General features: G+C 41.6%; 2 protein-coding genes across 2 annotated transcripts; both read right to left on the reverse strand.

The window, feature by feature from the left end:
* Nucleotides 1-3,283: 3,283 nt before the first annotated feature.
* On the reverse strand, nt 3,284-11,516 carry slc17a6a (solute carrier family 17 member 6a). Its single transcript, XM_063479505.1, has 12 exons — nt 11,431-11,516; nt 9,779-10,034; nt 9,266-9,384; nt 8,248-8,362; nt 7,174-7,261; nt 6,891-6,977; nt 6,254-6,396; nt 6,016-6,165; nt 4,380-4,512; nt 4,183-4,293; nt 3,957-4,084; nt 3,284-3,613 (listed from the first exon to the last, which is right to left on the reverse strand). The coding sequence occupies exons 1-12, from the start codon at nt 11,514-11,516 to the stop codon at nt 3,284-3,286; spliced, it is 1,746 nt and encodes a 581-aa protein (XP_063335575.1).
* A 1,125-nt stretch (nt 11,517-12,641) lies between these two features.
* Nucleotides 12,642-13,742, reverse strand: LOC134631810 (P2Y purinoceptor 4-like). The gene has a single exon (XM_063480365.1). It carries the CDS (start codon nt 13,740-13,742, stop codon nt 12,642-12,644), a length of 1,101 nt encoding a protein of 366 aa, XP_063336435.1.
* Between the last annotated feature and the right edge of the window lie 224 nt (nt 13,743-13,966).

Consider the following 13,966-nt stretch of genomic DNA (forward strand, 5'->3'; position numbering starts at 1 on the left):
CTGACAACTACTCAATCCCCCTCCACTCACCCTCCGGATTACACAACCAGACGAACATCACAGTGACCGAGCCGGAGATGCTGCAGAAATATAAAGAGTCAGTGATGCAGGCAGGTGAAGGCTGACAGACTTTCCACCTGTGAAAGAAATGCTGACAGAAGCTTTTTGCCCAATTACTGTGCATCCTAACGGGCACGTCACTGGTGTAACAGCCATGACGACTCCGGCTGGTTAGGCATGAGAAAACATGTTCCACGTGAGCGGTGACACAATTGTGTTTCCTGTCAAATTAACGTGCGCCAAGCAGGCGTGAGGGTTAATGGTTTCCCTCCTCGGCTGGGTGAATAATCAGGGGAGAAACTGAGATTTATTGTAATTGCTCCCCCTCCTGACAGTTGGGATGATTTAGACATGAAGCTGCTTCCTGTGATCCAACCATCAATTAAGGCAGTGAAAGGCTACTGTACTCTGAATGTCCATCAAGGGCAGTAAACCAGTGCTTGACACCTTAACCCCGAAACCCTTCAGACGTCATGCCTTTCGAACGTTCCCTTCAGGTAAGAGGAGAGCTCCAAAGGTTTCACGTGCACGAGGCTGCAGAGGTTTTCTCAGGACATTTTCACCTTGTGCTGCAGTAACAGGCCAATGGAAATTCAGACACTGCCATTATTCAAGAAGCTGATCAGACTCCTGATGATGGAGTCAGTCATTCCTTTTATTTTGTGCTTTTCATAGTCTTATACACCAATAAGCTGGAGACGTACATGAATTATTTACCACAGTTATCCAGATTGCTTGCTTTACTTAGCAAAGAGTAAAAAAAAATCTGTTACTGTTCAGTTTATCTTAAGAGAAAGAGAAGATGAGTCAGTGTTTATATTTTTTAAAAGTTGGCTCTGTTGATCTTTAGAGCATTTTTCTTAGTACGAGTTGATTGCTCTAATCTTCTGTTGCTGCATTTTTTTCAGCAACTCTACACAGAATATCTCCATAGATATCAATATGTACCTTGTTCTAATGTCATTGTACATTTTTATTCCTTTATGTTTTTATGCTTTAATTTTCCCTACCAGAGCTACTTATTTTATTGAGTTTTATCAGGTAAATTTTGTGACAACAATATAAATATTTTTCAACCTTAAAGCTGCAAACAGTGACTACGACTACTATTGCTCTGTATATTTTTTTTTTCAGGTTTCACAAGTGTTTTTTTATTCTAACAAAAATGCATTAATAACTACAAAGGCGAATCATCAGTGCGTTCTCCTGTTTAAATCTTTAAACAGGAGCATTTTTATCTTAAAATGCTAATGAATTCTAGAGCTAAACAATATTGATTCGTCTTGTGATTGGACATAATGAAGGAGCTGGGTCAATACCTTAATGTGCTACAGAGAACAGTGTTGAGCTCAAATGTGCAGAGAAGGAAATGGGTGTGTCTGAGACTGCACATTGCAAACATTAAAGTGTCATCACCTTTCCTTTCCTTTTTTTGTTTTTTCCTGTTCTTTTTTCCTCTGAAACAGACCCAACCTGACTCCACATCAGCTTATTAAAATCAGAAGTCTCTGCAAAGACGTTAAATGGTGGTGGTGTGCATGGATGAAACAGTTTAGTAATGCTGTTTCTCTTGCCTCTTACCAATTACAAGGCTACAGGGTCCAGTGCTCTCCCCTAGACCCCAGAGACCTGTGCCATTGATTTACTAATGAGAAACTTGGAGAGAACAGGAGATGCTTGGCAGTGATTGGAGAATTGGTGGTTAACCGATTTGGCAGTCTGTCTCCAGTCAATGAGGACTAATGTATCATCCCATTTACACACGAGATAAAAATGACCAAAAAATTACCTTTTTGATTACTTTTTTTTTTTTTTTATAAAATGATATGAGTATTTTTTTATAACACCTTTTGACATCAACATACCTCTTCATTAAACACAATATTAGAAGCCATAAAATCACATTTATCTGTTTACATAATCTTCAGGCACAAAGCCGTAATAGCATCTTTTGGTCATCATAAACATTCTTAAATATTCATATATTTTAAACATCCTTGCAGATTTTTCATACAGCAAAATGAATCAAAGTGTTTAAACAGCAAATAAAGTCAGGTGGAAGAGCCATCTATTAATCCATGTGGTCCACTCATATGCGACGATATCAATGTGTCAATAAAGTACTTTTTGGTGACAATGACAATAACCAAGGGACACCAGGGGATCACAAAACTTGGTTGTTCATACACAGCAGTGCATTCCTCCTGCATCATGAGCACTAAAGCTGGGGTCTCCAGACACTAATTGTAATTTGTTAAAACACACACCTTAATGTTGATCATCACATGACTCCAAAAACAATTACAGTTAAGATACAGCAAGTCAGTGTCACGTTACAAAACAGAATGTGATGGGTGGCGGCTGGTACACAGAATTTATTGCAGTGCACACCAAACATCAATAGTCAATGTTTTCTGAGCAGCAGTTGCCTTCACAACTTTTTTGATTTGTCTCACGTCACGACCGGAACCTGATTACAAAAATTCATCTTATTATTTATAATGGTGGGAGACGCTTGAATCTAAGAACAAAGCAGTAGGCTGAATGAGGACTATGGGTGGCTGTGAGGCGGCCGCGTCTGAAACATTGATCTGAGCAAAAGTCATGCAACAAACACACACTAAAACTCTACAGTTCAACTTCACTCACGCTATTTTTGTCTTATATTGTGTTACAGGCCTCACTCGAGAAGAAGAAGACCTTTTTTGCAAGCAGACGTCTCCCTGAAGAGGTACTGTCCATGAAAAATATGGCCTTTTATATTAATGTTCACACAGATCAACGACCCAAAATTCACAATAGTCTCACAGAAACAGTATGCAGGTATATACAGTACATAAAACATATTTGAGAAACAGAATCTTGTTTTTAGAATACTTTCATAGTTTCAGTGCAATCAGAGTAGTATTTCAGAGAAAGACCCTACATGATGGTCGACTGCAGTTTCGTCTGGCTTGTCTTGTTCAAGTAGATTGATGAGCTTTGGGTCCTAAATAGTACGACTGCTGTCTGTATAGTGAAGCCCTACTGTAGGTACATGTGATGAGAAACATGAGGCTCTAATGAGGATTGTTCTGCATTGCAATTAACTACTTCTTTACAGTGGCTTTTGAATCTTCTTTTACTTTAACACACAGAATGGATTTAAACATCTAATATAATGCTTGTGCAACTGGTGATGATGAGTCTGTTTTCGTGGGCAGACTCACCACGACTGTCTGGTTTAAGAGTAGCCGCGCTGGGTGTACATCTTTCCCGCTGGCTCCTGTACGTATTCCTCCGTTTTATCCCAGTCCTGCACCCAGCCTCCGTTCAGCTGCCCCGTGGCCCCGTAGCTTTTAGCCGGACCTCCCATCGCACCGTATCCCTGGGTGATGTCCCCCGTCTCCTCTGCCAGCTCGTCCTCATCTATAAAACCGCACTTTTCTTCGCTGGTTTCTTCAGGGTCAGCCCATGGCTGTTTCTCCCCCGATGCGAAGAGCCCGTAAAATATCACGCCTCCGTAATGCACGAGAGAAGCAATGAGGAAGACATACTGCCACTCTTCACGAGTCTGTGAAATGGACAAAGGTTGGAGCCAGGCTGAATCCCTTGGTAAAGTTTTAGGTTATATCATAGAACAGATATGCTCTTCTAACTTGCTCAGATTAGGCAGAACAAATATACCACAACTACACCAGTGGCTTGCATTTAAGTAAATAAAAATACAAGGTAAGGATCAGACACAGAGGGGATTGGTCATATTTTGGGCAAAATGAGGGGGTTTGCTACAGTAAGGAAAGCTCTGTGTTCCTGGTTTAAATGAGTACACTAACAGTAGACTAGGATCAGAAGATGGCTGTGGGCTTTAAAAACTCAAACAAAAATATGTTTGTTGTTGCCTGATTACGACTCACCTTGTTTTTTGTCATTGCTCCCACTATAAGAGGGCAGACCATCCCTGACAGCGTTCCCACACCGTTGGAAATGCCCATGAGGATGCTGGCATAGCGAGGGGCAATGTCTAGATGGTTCACGTTGAAACCTGCAACCAAACGAAACAAGGAGAGTTCCTGAGTCTGCTGCTGATTCACATCGAGGTGGGATCAAATATGAACAATACATCATTGTTTTAGGACTCACCTGATATTGCAAAACCGCTAAATCCCACCGCCAGAACTAAGAAAGAGATGGCCACCCCCTTACTGTGGGAATAACCAACCACTAGTAAAAGAGTAGCCTCCATGCCAAAGCCTGAAAACAGCAGGAAAACAGTTAAGTCATGAACTGATGAGGAGTACTTCAAAGAACTGACAAAAATCTCATGATTAAGGCCTCACCTCCACAGTTCATGATTTTGCGGACCGTAGTGGTGGACATGATGTTGTGGGTTCGCAGGTAGTCTGCTAGCTGACCTCCTAAAGGCACGATGATGGTCATGACCAAGTGAGGGAGAGCTGACAGGATTCCAACCTGGGAAAGCATCAAATACTTTTCTGAAGCAGCCACAACAGCAGCAGAGCAGCTGTCACAACAAGAAGGGGATTCTCTCAGTCTCAGAGCAAATCTCAGCCTCTGCTTTAACCTCTTGGCTCCTCTATCACATGTCAGCAATAATTCACCACAGTAATAACAGAAACTCATCCTCAGCCTGAATTGCATCTGTCAGAGTAGCCTGAGTGATGCTTTACACTCTCGCTGGAGCTCAGAGGACTGGGGTAATTTGAGACTGGCTGCTTTCTTTTTACATGTATGACACATGAGGACAGATAAAAACAGCAAATCACAGCACTTTCTAAAGCAAGTTGTCCCAAAATTGCAAATTTAAATATCCATTAAGCTTCAAAATCATTGTTTAATGTTCTATATGTTCTTTTTTAAATATAAAAACAAAATATCTTTTGTTTGATAGTGTTCTTTTTTTTAAAATCCATGGTTATACGTTTAAAATTAGGCAATTATTTCCATTGAGGTTGAGCAAATGTAATAATGGTTCAACAGAAACAAACTGTATGTATGTTTTCCTTCTTCATTTATTACTTTTTAAAATCATATAGTTTAGTGTGCTGCACTGTATTAGCAGCTAAACGTACAATTATACGCATAAGTCTTCCATTCCAGCCTAATTAAACCCTGGGGTGACCATTATTAATACAATCTAAAATGCAATAGTACTTAAAAAGAAACCAGGAACAAATGTTGCACCTTGAGGCAACTTTTGTTGTGATTTGATGCTATATAAATAAAACCGCATGGCTTTAATTACATTTATGCCATTTAGACCCAAACTTTATTCCTAGGATGCTTCTTTTAAACTGAGTTATTATTTACTTAGCTGCCAAAGGGAGTCGTTAGTGGCTGAAATCTAATCAAAGAGTTTGATGTGCCAAGTAGGGTATAATCAGTTTTAAGTACTTTATGGCTGCTTTAAACACCTTTGCCCATCTGTGACTGAAAACTATAATGAGAGTGAACTAAAATAGTAAAAGCTGTGGGTGAAATTTTAAGCTTTTCACCCACAGCTTTGTGGGTGAAAAGCTAAAGGAAGCCAAAAATTCTCTGTAGGTTTCTAAGTATAAACAAAATCTTTATTATTGTCACACTGTTTTAATATTTTCATCCAGTTATGTTACTCTAACCAATTTCAGTTATAGCCAATTTGGTATGCTTATCCCAGTGGCTCTGAAATCATGGGTTGAGCCCCACTGGTGAGGCAAAGGGTCACTGCAGTGGCTGCATGGTGAACCATCTTTTTGGTTTCCGGAGTTGGGATACCTTTGTTCAGCTAGAAAATGAAAACATTTAGTCTTTAAGAATAAATACATGACATTAGATGGCTGGCATAACAACAAAATGGACCTGTTATGCCTTTTTTAGAAGCAATTATAGCATCGTGTTTTTTGGAAATTTGATGGTGAGATCAGATGAGACATTTTAGGCCTAATAATAGACTTTATAAAGCATAAATTTACTCACCTTGCTGATCTCAAAGCCAAAAACTTCTTCAAAGTATGCAGGCTGACTGATGAGAAGCAGATAAAAGGTCCAGCTTCTGCAGAAGTTGGCCACAATGATTGCATAGACAGGCATAGAAGAGAAGAATTTCCTCCAGGGAGTCTTGAATTTCTGTTGAAACAACGTGACAAATGCTAAATCAGCCTGAGCAGTGTTTAGTGTGGTATCAGAAATCAGAAGCTACAGACTGAGCACCCACCTCCATCGCGCCCATGAGCTGGGCACTTTCGCCAATGCTCTCCTCGATGTAACGGCGCTCCTCCTCGGTGATTGTTGGATGTTCTGCCGGGCTTTCGTAGGACACCAAAATCCAGAACATGTACCAAAATATCCCAAAGGATCCTGAACAAATCAAACACATCAGTCATTAAAAAACTTTGGATTATACAGATCCACAGAACGTAAAATTCAAGCGGAGATTTAGCTGCTGTCAAAATCAGAATACAAAAGTCTGAAGTTTGGTTAATTCTGTACAAAATAATGGAAAACAAACATATATACTATCTGATTTAATGGGTTAGTCATAATAATGCTTGGGCTTATTTTAGAAGTTTAGAGAGTATATATTAAAGAGTTAGATAGATGCATGCATAGACACACATGGAAGAGGCAGTGAACTGACTCACCGGTGTCAGTTATATAACATTGACTTTGTAGACTTTGCTAACTTTATCTAATAAGCCCACGTGAGACTGTAGCAGCACAAGAAAAATGCACAGAATTGAACTGTATGTCATTTATGGCTAAGAAAAAACCCAAATGTTACATTATTTCTACCTTTACATGGGACAGAGTCTCCTTTTAAGGTGAAGTCAGTCAGATAAAGCAGTACTTACCATACACATAGAAGACAGAGGACCATCCAGTATACTGGACCAGAATCCCAGCCAGAGGCATGGCGATCACTGCACCGGCGTATGATCCTGAAGAGGACAAATTGTCATGACTGAGCAGAAAGCGATCTGTGTTTGTGTTTAGTAACAAAGGTGTTCACTTCTTGTTTGCACACCTTTTAGGCACGGTGATATGTAACCCTAAACCTGCACTCAAGTGTATAAAGTAACGTGATGATGCATGATGATAATGAGCCAATCTTGCTTTTGTGTGTCTGTTTTGTACCACAAAACGAGATGGTTGCCAGACGACTTCTTTCCAGCGGCGGAGCCCATTTACTCCAGATCCCGTGGCAGGCCGGGTAAGTCACTCCCTGTATGGTGAATGAAAAACACAACATTACAGTAACAGTAAGATCAGACAGCAATTGTTTCCCACCAGCTTTAACATACTTGTTTTCACAGTGTAAAAGCGCAACATGCTTAGTTTGCTAATTTCATCAACACTGTAGCTGTTTTTACACTTAATGAAAATATATTCTGCTTGATTGACGCCGTCTCTTCTTTTTTGCCAGAGACTTACAAGTCAAATTGCAGTTAATAACAAACAAACTGACATGCATTGTAGCTGATCTTTCTAATAGAGACTAATGGCTTAGGTGTGAGTCAGTGCAAATTCAAGCTGACTGCCCACTTCATGAAAAAAAAAAGAAGCCCTGGATTGTTCCCATTAAATCTTCATTACACACTAAGTGGCATACAATCAACTATTGATAGACACAAATTGCTGAGGCTTGCAGTGGGAGACACCCTGAAATGCTAATGTTTAATTTGTAGTAATAAGCCATGGCGCTGAACGCAGGCAGCTCCCTCTCTGAATGGTCATGAGCAGCAACTGAAACTACAGTTTGGAGCTAAACAAAACAACAAAAGAAGATGACCTTCAAACTAATAATAGCGTCTCTCCCTCTGAAATCATTCCCCTTCTTGAGCTGCGGGAGCCGCCCGCATCAAGTGGTTTTTATCTCTTTTGTTCATTGTGTTTCTATGTGAACATGGAGCTCTCTAAGGCAGGCAAGCCAGTACACATAAGCCCTGCTATTCAGGGTTTTGCTTTGTTTGACGACTGTGTACTAATATGTGTACAGTATAATGAATAGAGCTTCCTTTTTTTTTTTCAGCGGAAATCCAAATAGAGAGCAGCAGGCTTGAATAGAAACAGAAGATTGCTGTAAAACCTGGCTGAAAACAGAATGTCAGGACAATTTCATTAGGAAGGGGTCAAACTCAGCTCCTGGTTTGATAATGAGGCATCATCCTTGAGTGTTTTAAAGGTCAAAACCAAATTGTGCATCAGTACCTCCACCAACCCTTGCAATATCCTCACAAAGATGACACATCCGTAGTGCACCCGGGCGGCAGAGGGAATGAACATGTTCAGGGTGGATGTCAGCACGATGGCAGCACCAAAAACTCTGGATAAACAGCATTACAAGATTATTTGTCAAATTTGTATCAAAATGAAATCTTTATGTGACTCAAGGAAAAGAAAAGGGGGGTCTGCATCATTTTGATCAACTGCAAATATCAGTAAACAGTAGACTGAATCATATATTTTTAATTTTTATAATATAGTGGAAGAATAAACACTCATAATCAAGACAAACCAGTCCTAATTGGGTGCCACACACACAAGCGCGCACACAACAGGCTGTTATTCGGTTTCCAGGGGAGTGAGGACAGGAGGTGTTTGCAGCAGAAGGCGTCAGAGGGCTCAGCTGACTTGGTATGATGAAGCTCTTCAAAGATTCATTTAGATTCAGTTTTAACAATCCTGTAATGTTAATGTAATAAGGACCCATGCTGCGAGCTTAGCGCACTTTATTTTTCCTTCCTTCTTTCTGCAGTATCTGTCTACACTGCGCTCTAATATTGATCGACAGTTTAACTGTTAGTTGTTTTTTTGTTTTTTTAAAAGAATGATCGTTTTGTATATCTATCTATATTTCCAGTCAGCTACTAATGAAATAATAAGGTATAGAAGTGGGACACGGTGGTTGAAATCACGCTACAATCTTTGCTTAGAAGCACTTCGCACACATGGCTTTGGCCGGTGTGGTTGCCATGCCTCTGAACATAAAGGATTAGACACGGTGGTCCCGTGGGAGCTCATTAACATGAGGAGGCACGCCTGGCGGGCATCAGCCAAATCCCCAGTTTATCTGCAGGTTTCTCCAAACCTGCTGGTTTGCCAGCAAGTCTGCACACAAAATTATACCTTTTTTGTTCGTAGATACAATGGGAAATCAGTAGGAAACCGATATTTCCTAAATATAATCTCCTCAAAGACCTAACTCAAAAAATATGTATAGTTTTACCTGTTTGCAGCCAGCCTGGAGGAGATGTACCCTCCTGGAATCTGAGTAACTATGTAGCCCCAGAAGAAGGAACCGTGAATCATCCCCACAGTCTCCGGGTCCCAGTTGAATTTCGCTTTCTTTCAGGCACATAAAAATAAAAACAAAATTACGTCTCTTTTAATTCGCTGTAGTTTGTATCGCAGTGAAATCACTTTTTCGTTTTTTTCCCTAAGTGGTAAGTGTTACAGGAGAGAAATATTTGCAGAAAGATGTATATAAAATGTAATGCTTCGCAGTGAATTTGACCTCTGTGATGATCTAAATTGACTAAAAAAAAATCACAATTTCCAATAAATTTACAACAAAAAAGCGCAAATTACTCATTTTGCTATTCTGTTAACACATGAAAGGCAATTGAAAGGAACACGCAGACTCAGTTCTATCTCACCACCTATCACACATAAGAGGGTGGGGTAGGGTGGGGTGTAGGATGGGGTTCCTGGTGAATGAAGAGGCGGGGTTTACAGGCACCTCTTTGATGATTATCTTGCCGTTTTGGTGGATTGTGCTGTTATTGACCATGCTGACGATGGCCACACCCAAGTTACACCGGATACCGAAGGAGATGCAGAAGCCGAGCCCGCTCAGCATAGCGATGATGTATCTGCGCGGCAGCCCGAAGCACGTGCAGTCACACAGGGGCGTCTTCCGCTCCTCGTCCGCTCGCGGTCTCCCATCCTCCGTCAGCTCGATCGCTTCACCTGTTTGCTGCCGCTTTTCGAGTCTCCTGCATTTCGATTATATAATACTCATTTTTTTAGGTGATTCATATGTTCAAAGCCGGCGTGAATGGATGATAACAAAGTACCAGCCAAATACTGTGTTTAAAGAAAGAAAACAGTATTTTTTTAAAAATATATATATATAGATTTTTTTTTAAATGGATTTTTAAGCCAGATCAGCAGAAATAATTCCCCTGGAAATACCCAACACTGTTTCTTCGCGTTTATGAATGAGAATTTCATTTCAACTCCAGGCCCTGTCAGTGGCTCTAATTTATTCTTTAATCTGACACAGGCCTCCAAACGCCTGCACACTCTTCATGAGGGGGAAAATATCCTGTTATAATTTTTTCTTGACTTGTTGAAAGGAAAGGATGAATGGAATCGAGGAGAAAAAGATGACCTTCATACCGCATTGCAGTATTATCTGCAACAGCGCTGTTTGCAGTTAAATTTCGCCCTATATATGTTTTTTTTATTAAATATTTAATTAGCTGCCATAAATCCGGTGTAGGAATTTCGCTTTGGCTCCAATTCGGGAATTTTCCCCGAAATTTAAGGTGGATTTAAAAACCCTGACATGCGAAGGCCTCATCCGGTGAAATGACTGGCCTAGCTACAGCTTAAATCTAACAGATTTGAGTCACGTTTTTTTTTTCTGTGCTACAGCTTCTAAAAATCTTTTTTGGTTCAGCAAATAAACGAATAAGGCTCAAAAGGGTTCCAAACATATGCAGACCCAGATTAAAACCTTCGTATTTCTTTTGGAATATTTGTCGAAAATTTGTTTTTGCTGCCTTAATATAATTTATGTGCATTCCCAATGAGAATTAAAAAGAAAAAATAAATAAATAATAATTCGCTTCTATTCCACCACATCCTGCTTCCCGGCTCCAAATCTAAACGGGTGCAGTTTCCTTTGTAGTCAGCCATCAGTTTCACCCGAGCCACGTTTCATGCAGCTCTTCGTGGCCGTTAAAGAATATAGGAAGTCAGTTGATATGAAGTTCATCTATCTTGAAGTAATACAGATGAATACGTGAGGTAATAGATATCCTCCGACCTTGTGTCACGACTCGTTCTGTTTCATTAATTATTAAAAACACCCACAGCTGCTGGTGGAGGGGGACCGTCCTCCAGGGAAATATCTGATCCTTAAATATTCGGGCCACACGACTCTGCTCTCAGCACCCTGTTCGTGATTCACCTCATAAAGATGAGATTTACCTTTTTTCTTTAAAAAAAAATAAAATAATAATAATTGTAATGCAGTAATAAGCACATTCAAAGCCAGTGCACGTTTTCTTTGTCTGTGTCATCTAATCATTTGGACGTATTTTCTATTTTAATTGATCCTTCCAAAACTAATTCTGCGATTAAAAGAGATGTGCAATTTCTTACCTGTACAGAGCCCCGAGGGCCTTTCCTGCCATTTGTTTCATCCCCTCTTTACTGGTGGGGAGAGCTTTCTCCTTTCCTGGTTCCATATCCAAATTATCTTCTGAAAACAATTTCTACAATACTATAACAAATATAAGTGCAGCATTAAAAAGCATATTGTTAAGATATTAATCCAGAAATAAGGCGCCTATTTCTCTTCAGCGAAAAGCATGTGTCCAGTAGAAACAAACTAAAAAATAAAATAGATGCGCCAGAAAAAATGGAGAAAGACGAGAGAGGCGTTCAGTCTGAAAGGGTTGCTTTCACAGTCACAAAACAGCAGTCAAATAAGTCCGCTTTTGCCTTGCGCAATGTTAATCCGTGCAGTGCCATCTTAAGATCCAGCCCGCTATAAGAAAAAAGCACCACCGAAGATCACAACTTGGATTTTTTTTTTCTCCTTTTTTATTGTTCTATTATTTGAGAAACTGAGGTGGGATTGTGGAGAGCTTGAGCCGGCGGAGATGATCGGAGCTCAGGTCTAACCTGAGGTGGGGGAATCTCCGGTGTGGGTGCAGCTGGAGGAGGTTTCAGCACCGCGGACAGCGCACAGCTCATCTACCTGTCAGCAGCTCCGCGCAATGCCCCTCCTCCCTCCGCTCCCACCGCTCCCACCGCTCCTCTCCTCTAATTCAATTACAACTTCAGATCTGTTAACAGCTACGGCTGTCAACTGCATAATCGTTCCCCACCCTTCCCTATTTTCTAATTCAGGAGAAGATGGTTTCAAGATGATTCCAGACAACTTATAAAAGGGCAAGCTCTCGAGCACTGGGCTGGTCTTCGTCGGCTTAAATCTGAGGCTGAGATAGTTTGTGAAAAACAAAACAAAACAAAACATGCTGAAAGCCTTGCTTTTGCTAAAATCCAACAAAGATATCAGCTCACTATATGTATTTTAATTCATTTGTTTATTTAAAAGATTTGCTATTCACGCACGCAGAACCAGAAGAAAGTACAGCACGCAGTCAACCACGCAGAGGCAGTGTTGTGTAAGAAGCAGAGCAACCTTCACAGATAACAGACAAGATAAAGGAGACCAGAAACCATTGTTCTTTGTAGTGTCTGTATCCGATATTGCCACTTCAGAAAGGGAGGGGAGGGCTCACAGCAGTTTCGTGATCTCTGACACATTTAAACAAAAAAAGAAAAACATTTAATCAAATTCCTCATTAAGGTCTAGGTGCAGGCAGTGCGCGCACAGGTGCAACACTGGACACCTCCTGCCTTTTCCTAAGGTTCATCTGGGTCCCTTTAGATGTTGCCTGCATGCGTGGACAACGTGGAAACATGGCAGCAATCGTGCCGTAAAACTCATTCCTAAACTGGCGTCCTATAAGGCAGCTGAACAAGGGGTTAACGCAGGTAATGAGGCCGCAAATACACATCTCCAGGACGAAGGCCGTGTCTGCGGGTCGCCAGGAGGCGGGGCTGTCGGGGTAGATCGCCCGTATCACGACGGCAGCGTTGCGGCTCAGGTGATAGGGCAGGTAAAACGAGGAAAATATGACTAGCACTGCGCCCAGCAGCCGCCTGAGCCGCAGCTTCTTGTTGAGGTGATCGGGGTGGAGAGGTCGACGGCGAAGCTCTCTGATGCTGCGCAGGCCGCAGTAGCAGATGGCGAGCAGCGGGAAGAGGAAGCCGATAATGGAGCATATGAGGGAATAAGGGAGGCTCTCCCCTGTTTCACGTAGTAGTACGTACAGGGTGCACACGGTGCGGTTGCTTCCGGGGCAAGTCTGGATCAGAGTCATCCGGGCAACAGGTATGCTTAGGAGCAGCGTGGCCGTCCACACGGCCGCGCACAGCAGAGAGGCCTTCCGCCGATCGAGCAGCACCAGAGAGCGCAGTGGGTGTACGATGGCCAGGTATCGGTCCACACTGATGCAGGTGACGAAGAAGATGCTGAGGTAGAAGTAGTTGTGGTAAAGCATCCTCACAGCAATGCAGAGCGGCAGCCCCTGGTTCCAGTACATGTGGTTCAGATGGTAATGGATGAGGAAAGGCAAGGCCAGGAGCCAGGAGGTGTCAGCTAAGGTCAGGTTGAAGAGGAACACCGTGCTGCGGGTCCATCGCTGCAGCCGCAGGGCGAAAACCCACAAGGAGAGCAGGTTGAGGGGAAGCCCGAGGATAAGCACAGTCAGGAAGGAGGCGGGCATAATGTAGAGCTCGACCACAGTTAAACCATGATGGGTGTCCAGATCACAAAGGTCTTCCTCTGGAGTCTGGATGACCACAAGCACAGTGTCTAGCTCATTGGCATTTAAATACATCATCATCTAAACCATCAATCAGATTTGTTTACTGGGCTCATATACAGAATCTAGGCTACACTAGAAGTATTCATCCTCATCGAACAACATGATAGTCATATAAGCCCTAATCACAGAGCTGAAAAATATTTCAGTTGATTCACAGTTTCATCTTTAATTGATACACATTTAAAATCACATTGAGTCTTTACAACCTACCTGAACCGGTCTGTTCCCCATGTCTT

Source organism: Pelmatolapia mariae, linkage group LG7 (assembly GCF_036321145.2).
Source record: "Pelmatolapia mariae isolate MD_Pm_ZW linkage group LG7, Pm_UMD_F_2, whole genome shotgun sequence".
In the NCBI taxonomy this organism is placed as follows: domain Eukaryota; kingdom Metazoa; phylum Chordata; class Actinopteri; order Cichliformes; family Cichlidae; genus Pelmatolapia; species Pelmatolapia mariae.

What these genes read in the sequence shown, in the direction of transcription:
- LOC134631810 (XM_063480365.1), bottom strand. Translation starts at nt 13,742, where the DNA reads ATGTATTTAAATGCCAATGAGCTAGACACTGTGCTTGTGGTCATCCAG.
- slc17a6a (XM_063479505.1), bottom strand. Translation starts at nt 11,516, where the DNA reads ATGGAACCAGGAAAGGAGAAAGCTCTCCCCACCAGTAAAGAGGGGATG. An exon ending in AGCTCATGGGCGCGATGGAG is followed by an intron (nt 6,166 to 6,253) that starts GTGGGTGCTCAG and finishes TTGTTTCAACAG; the next exon opens with AAATTCAAGACTCCCTGGAG. An exon ending in TAGCGGTTTTGCAATATCAG is followed by an intron (nt 4,085 to 4,182) that starts GTGAGTCCTAAA and finishes GTTTGGTTGCAG; the next exon opens with GTTTCAACGTGAACCATCTA.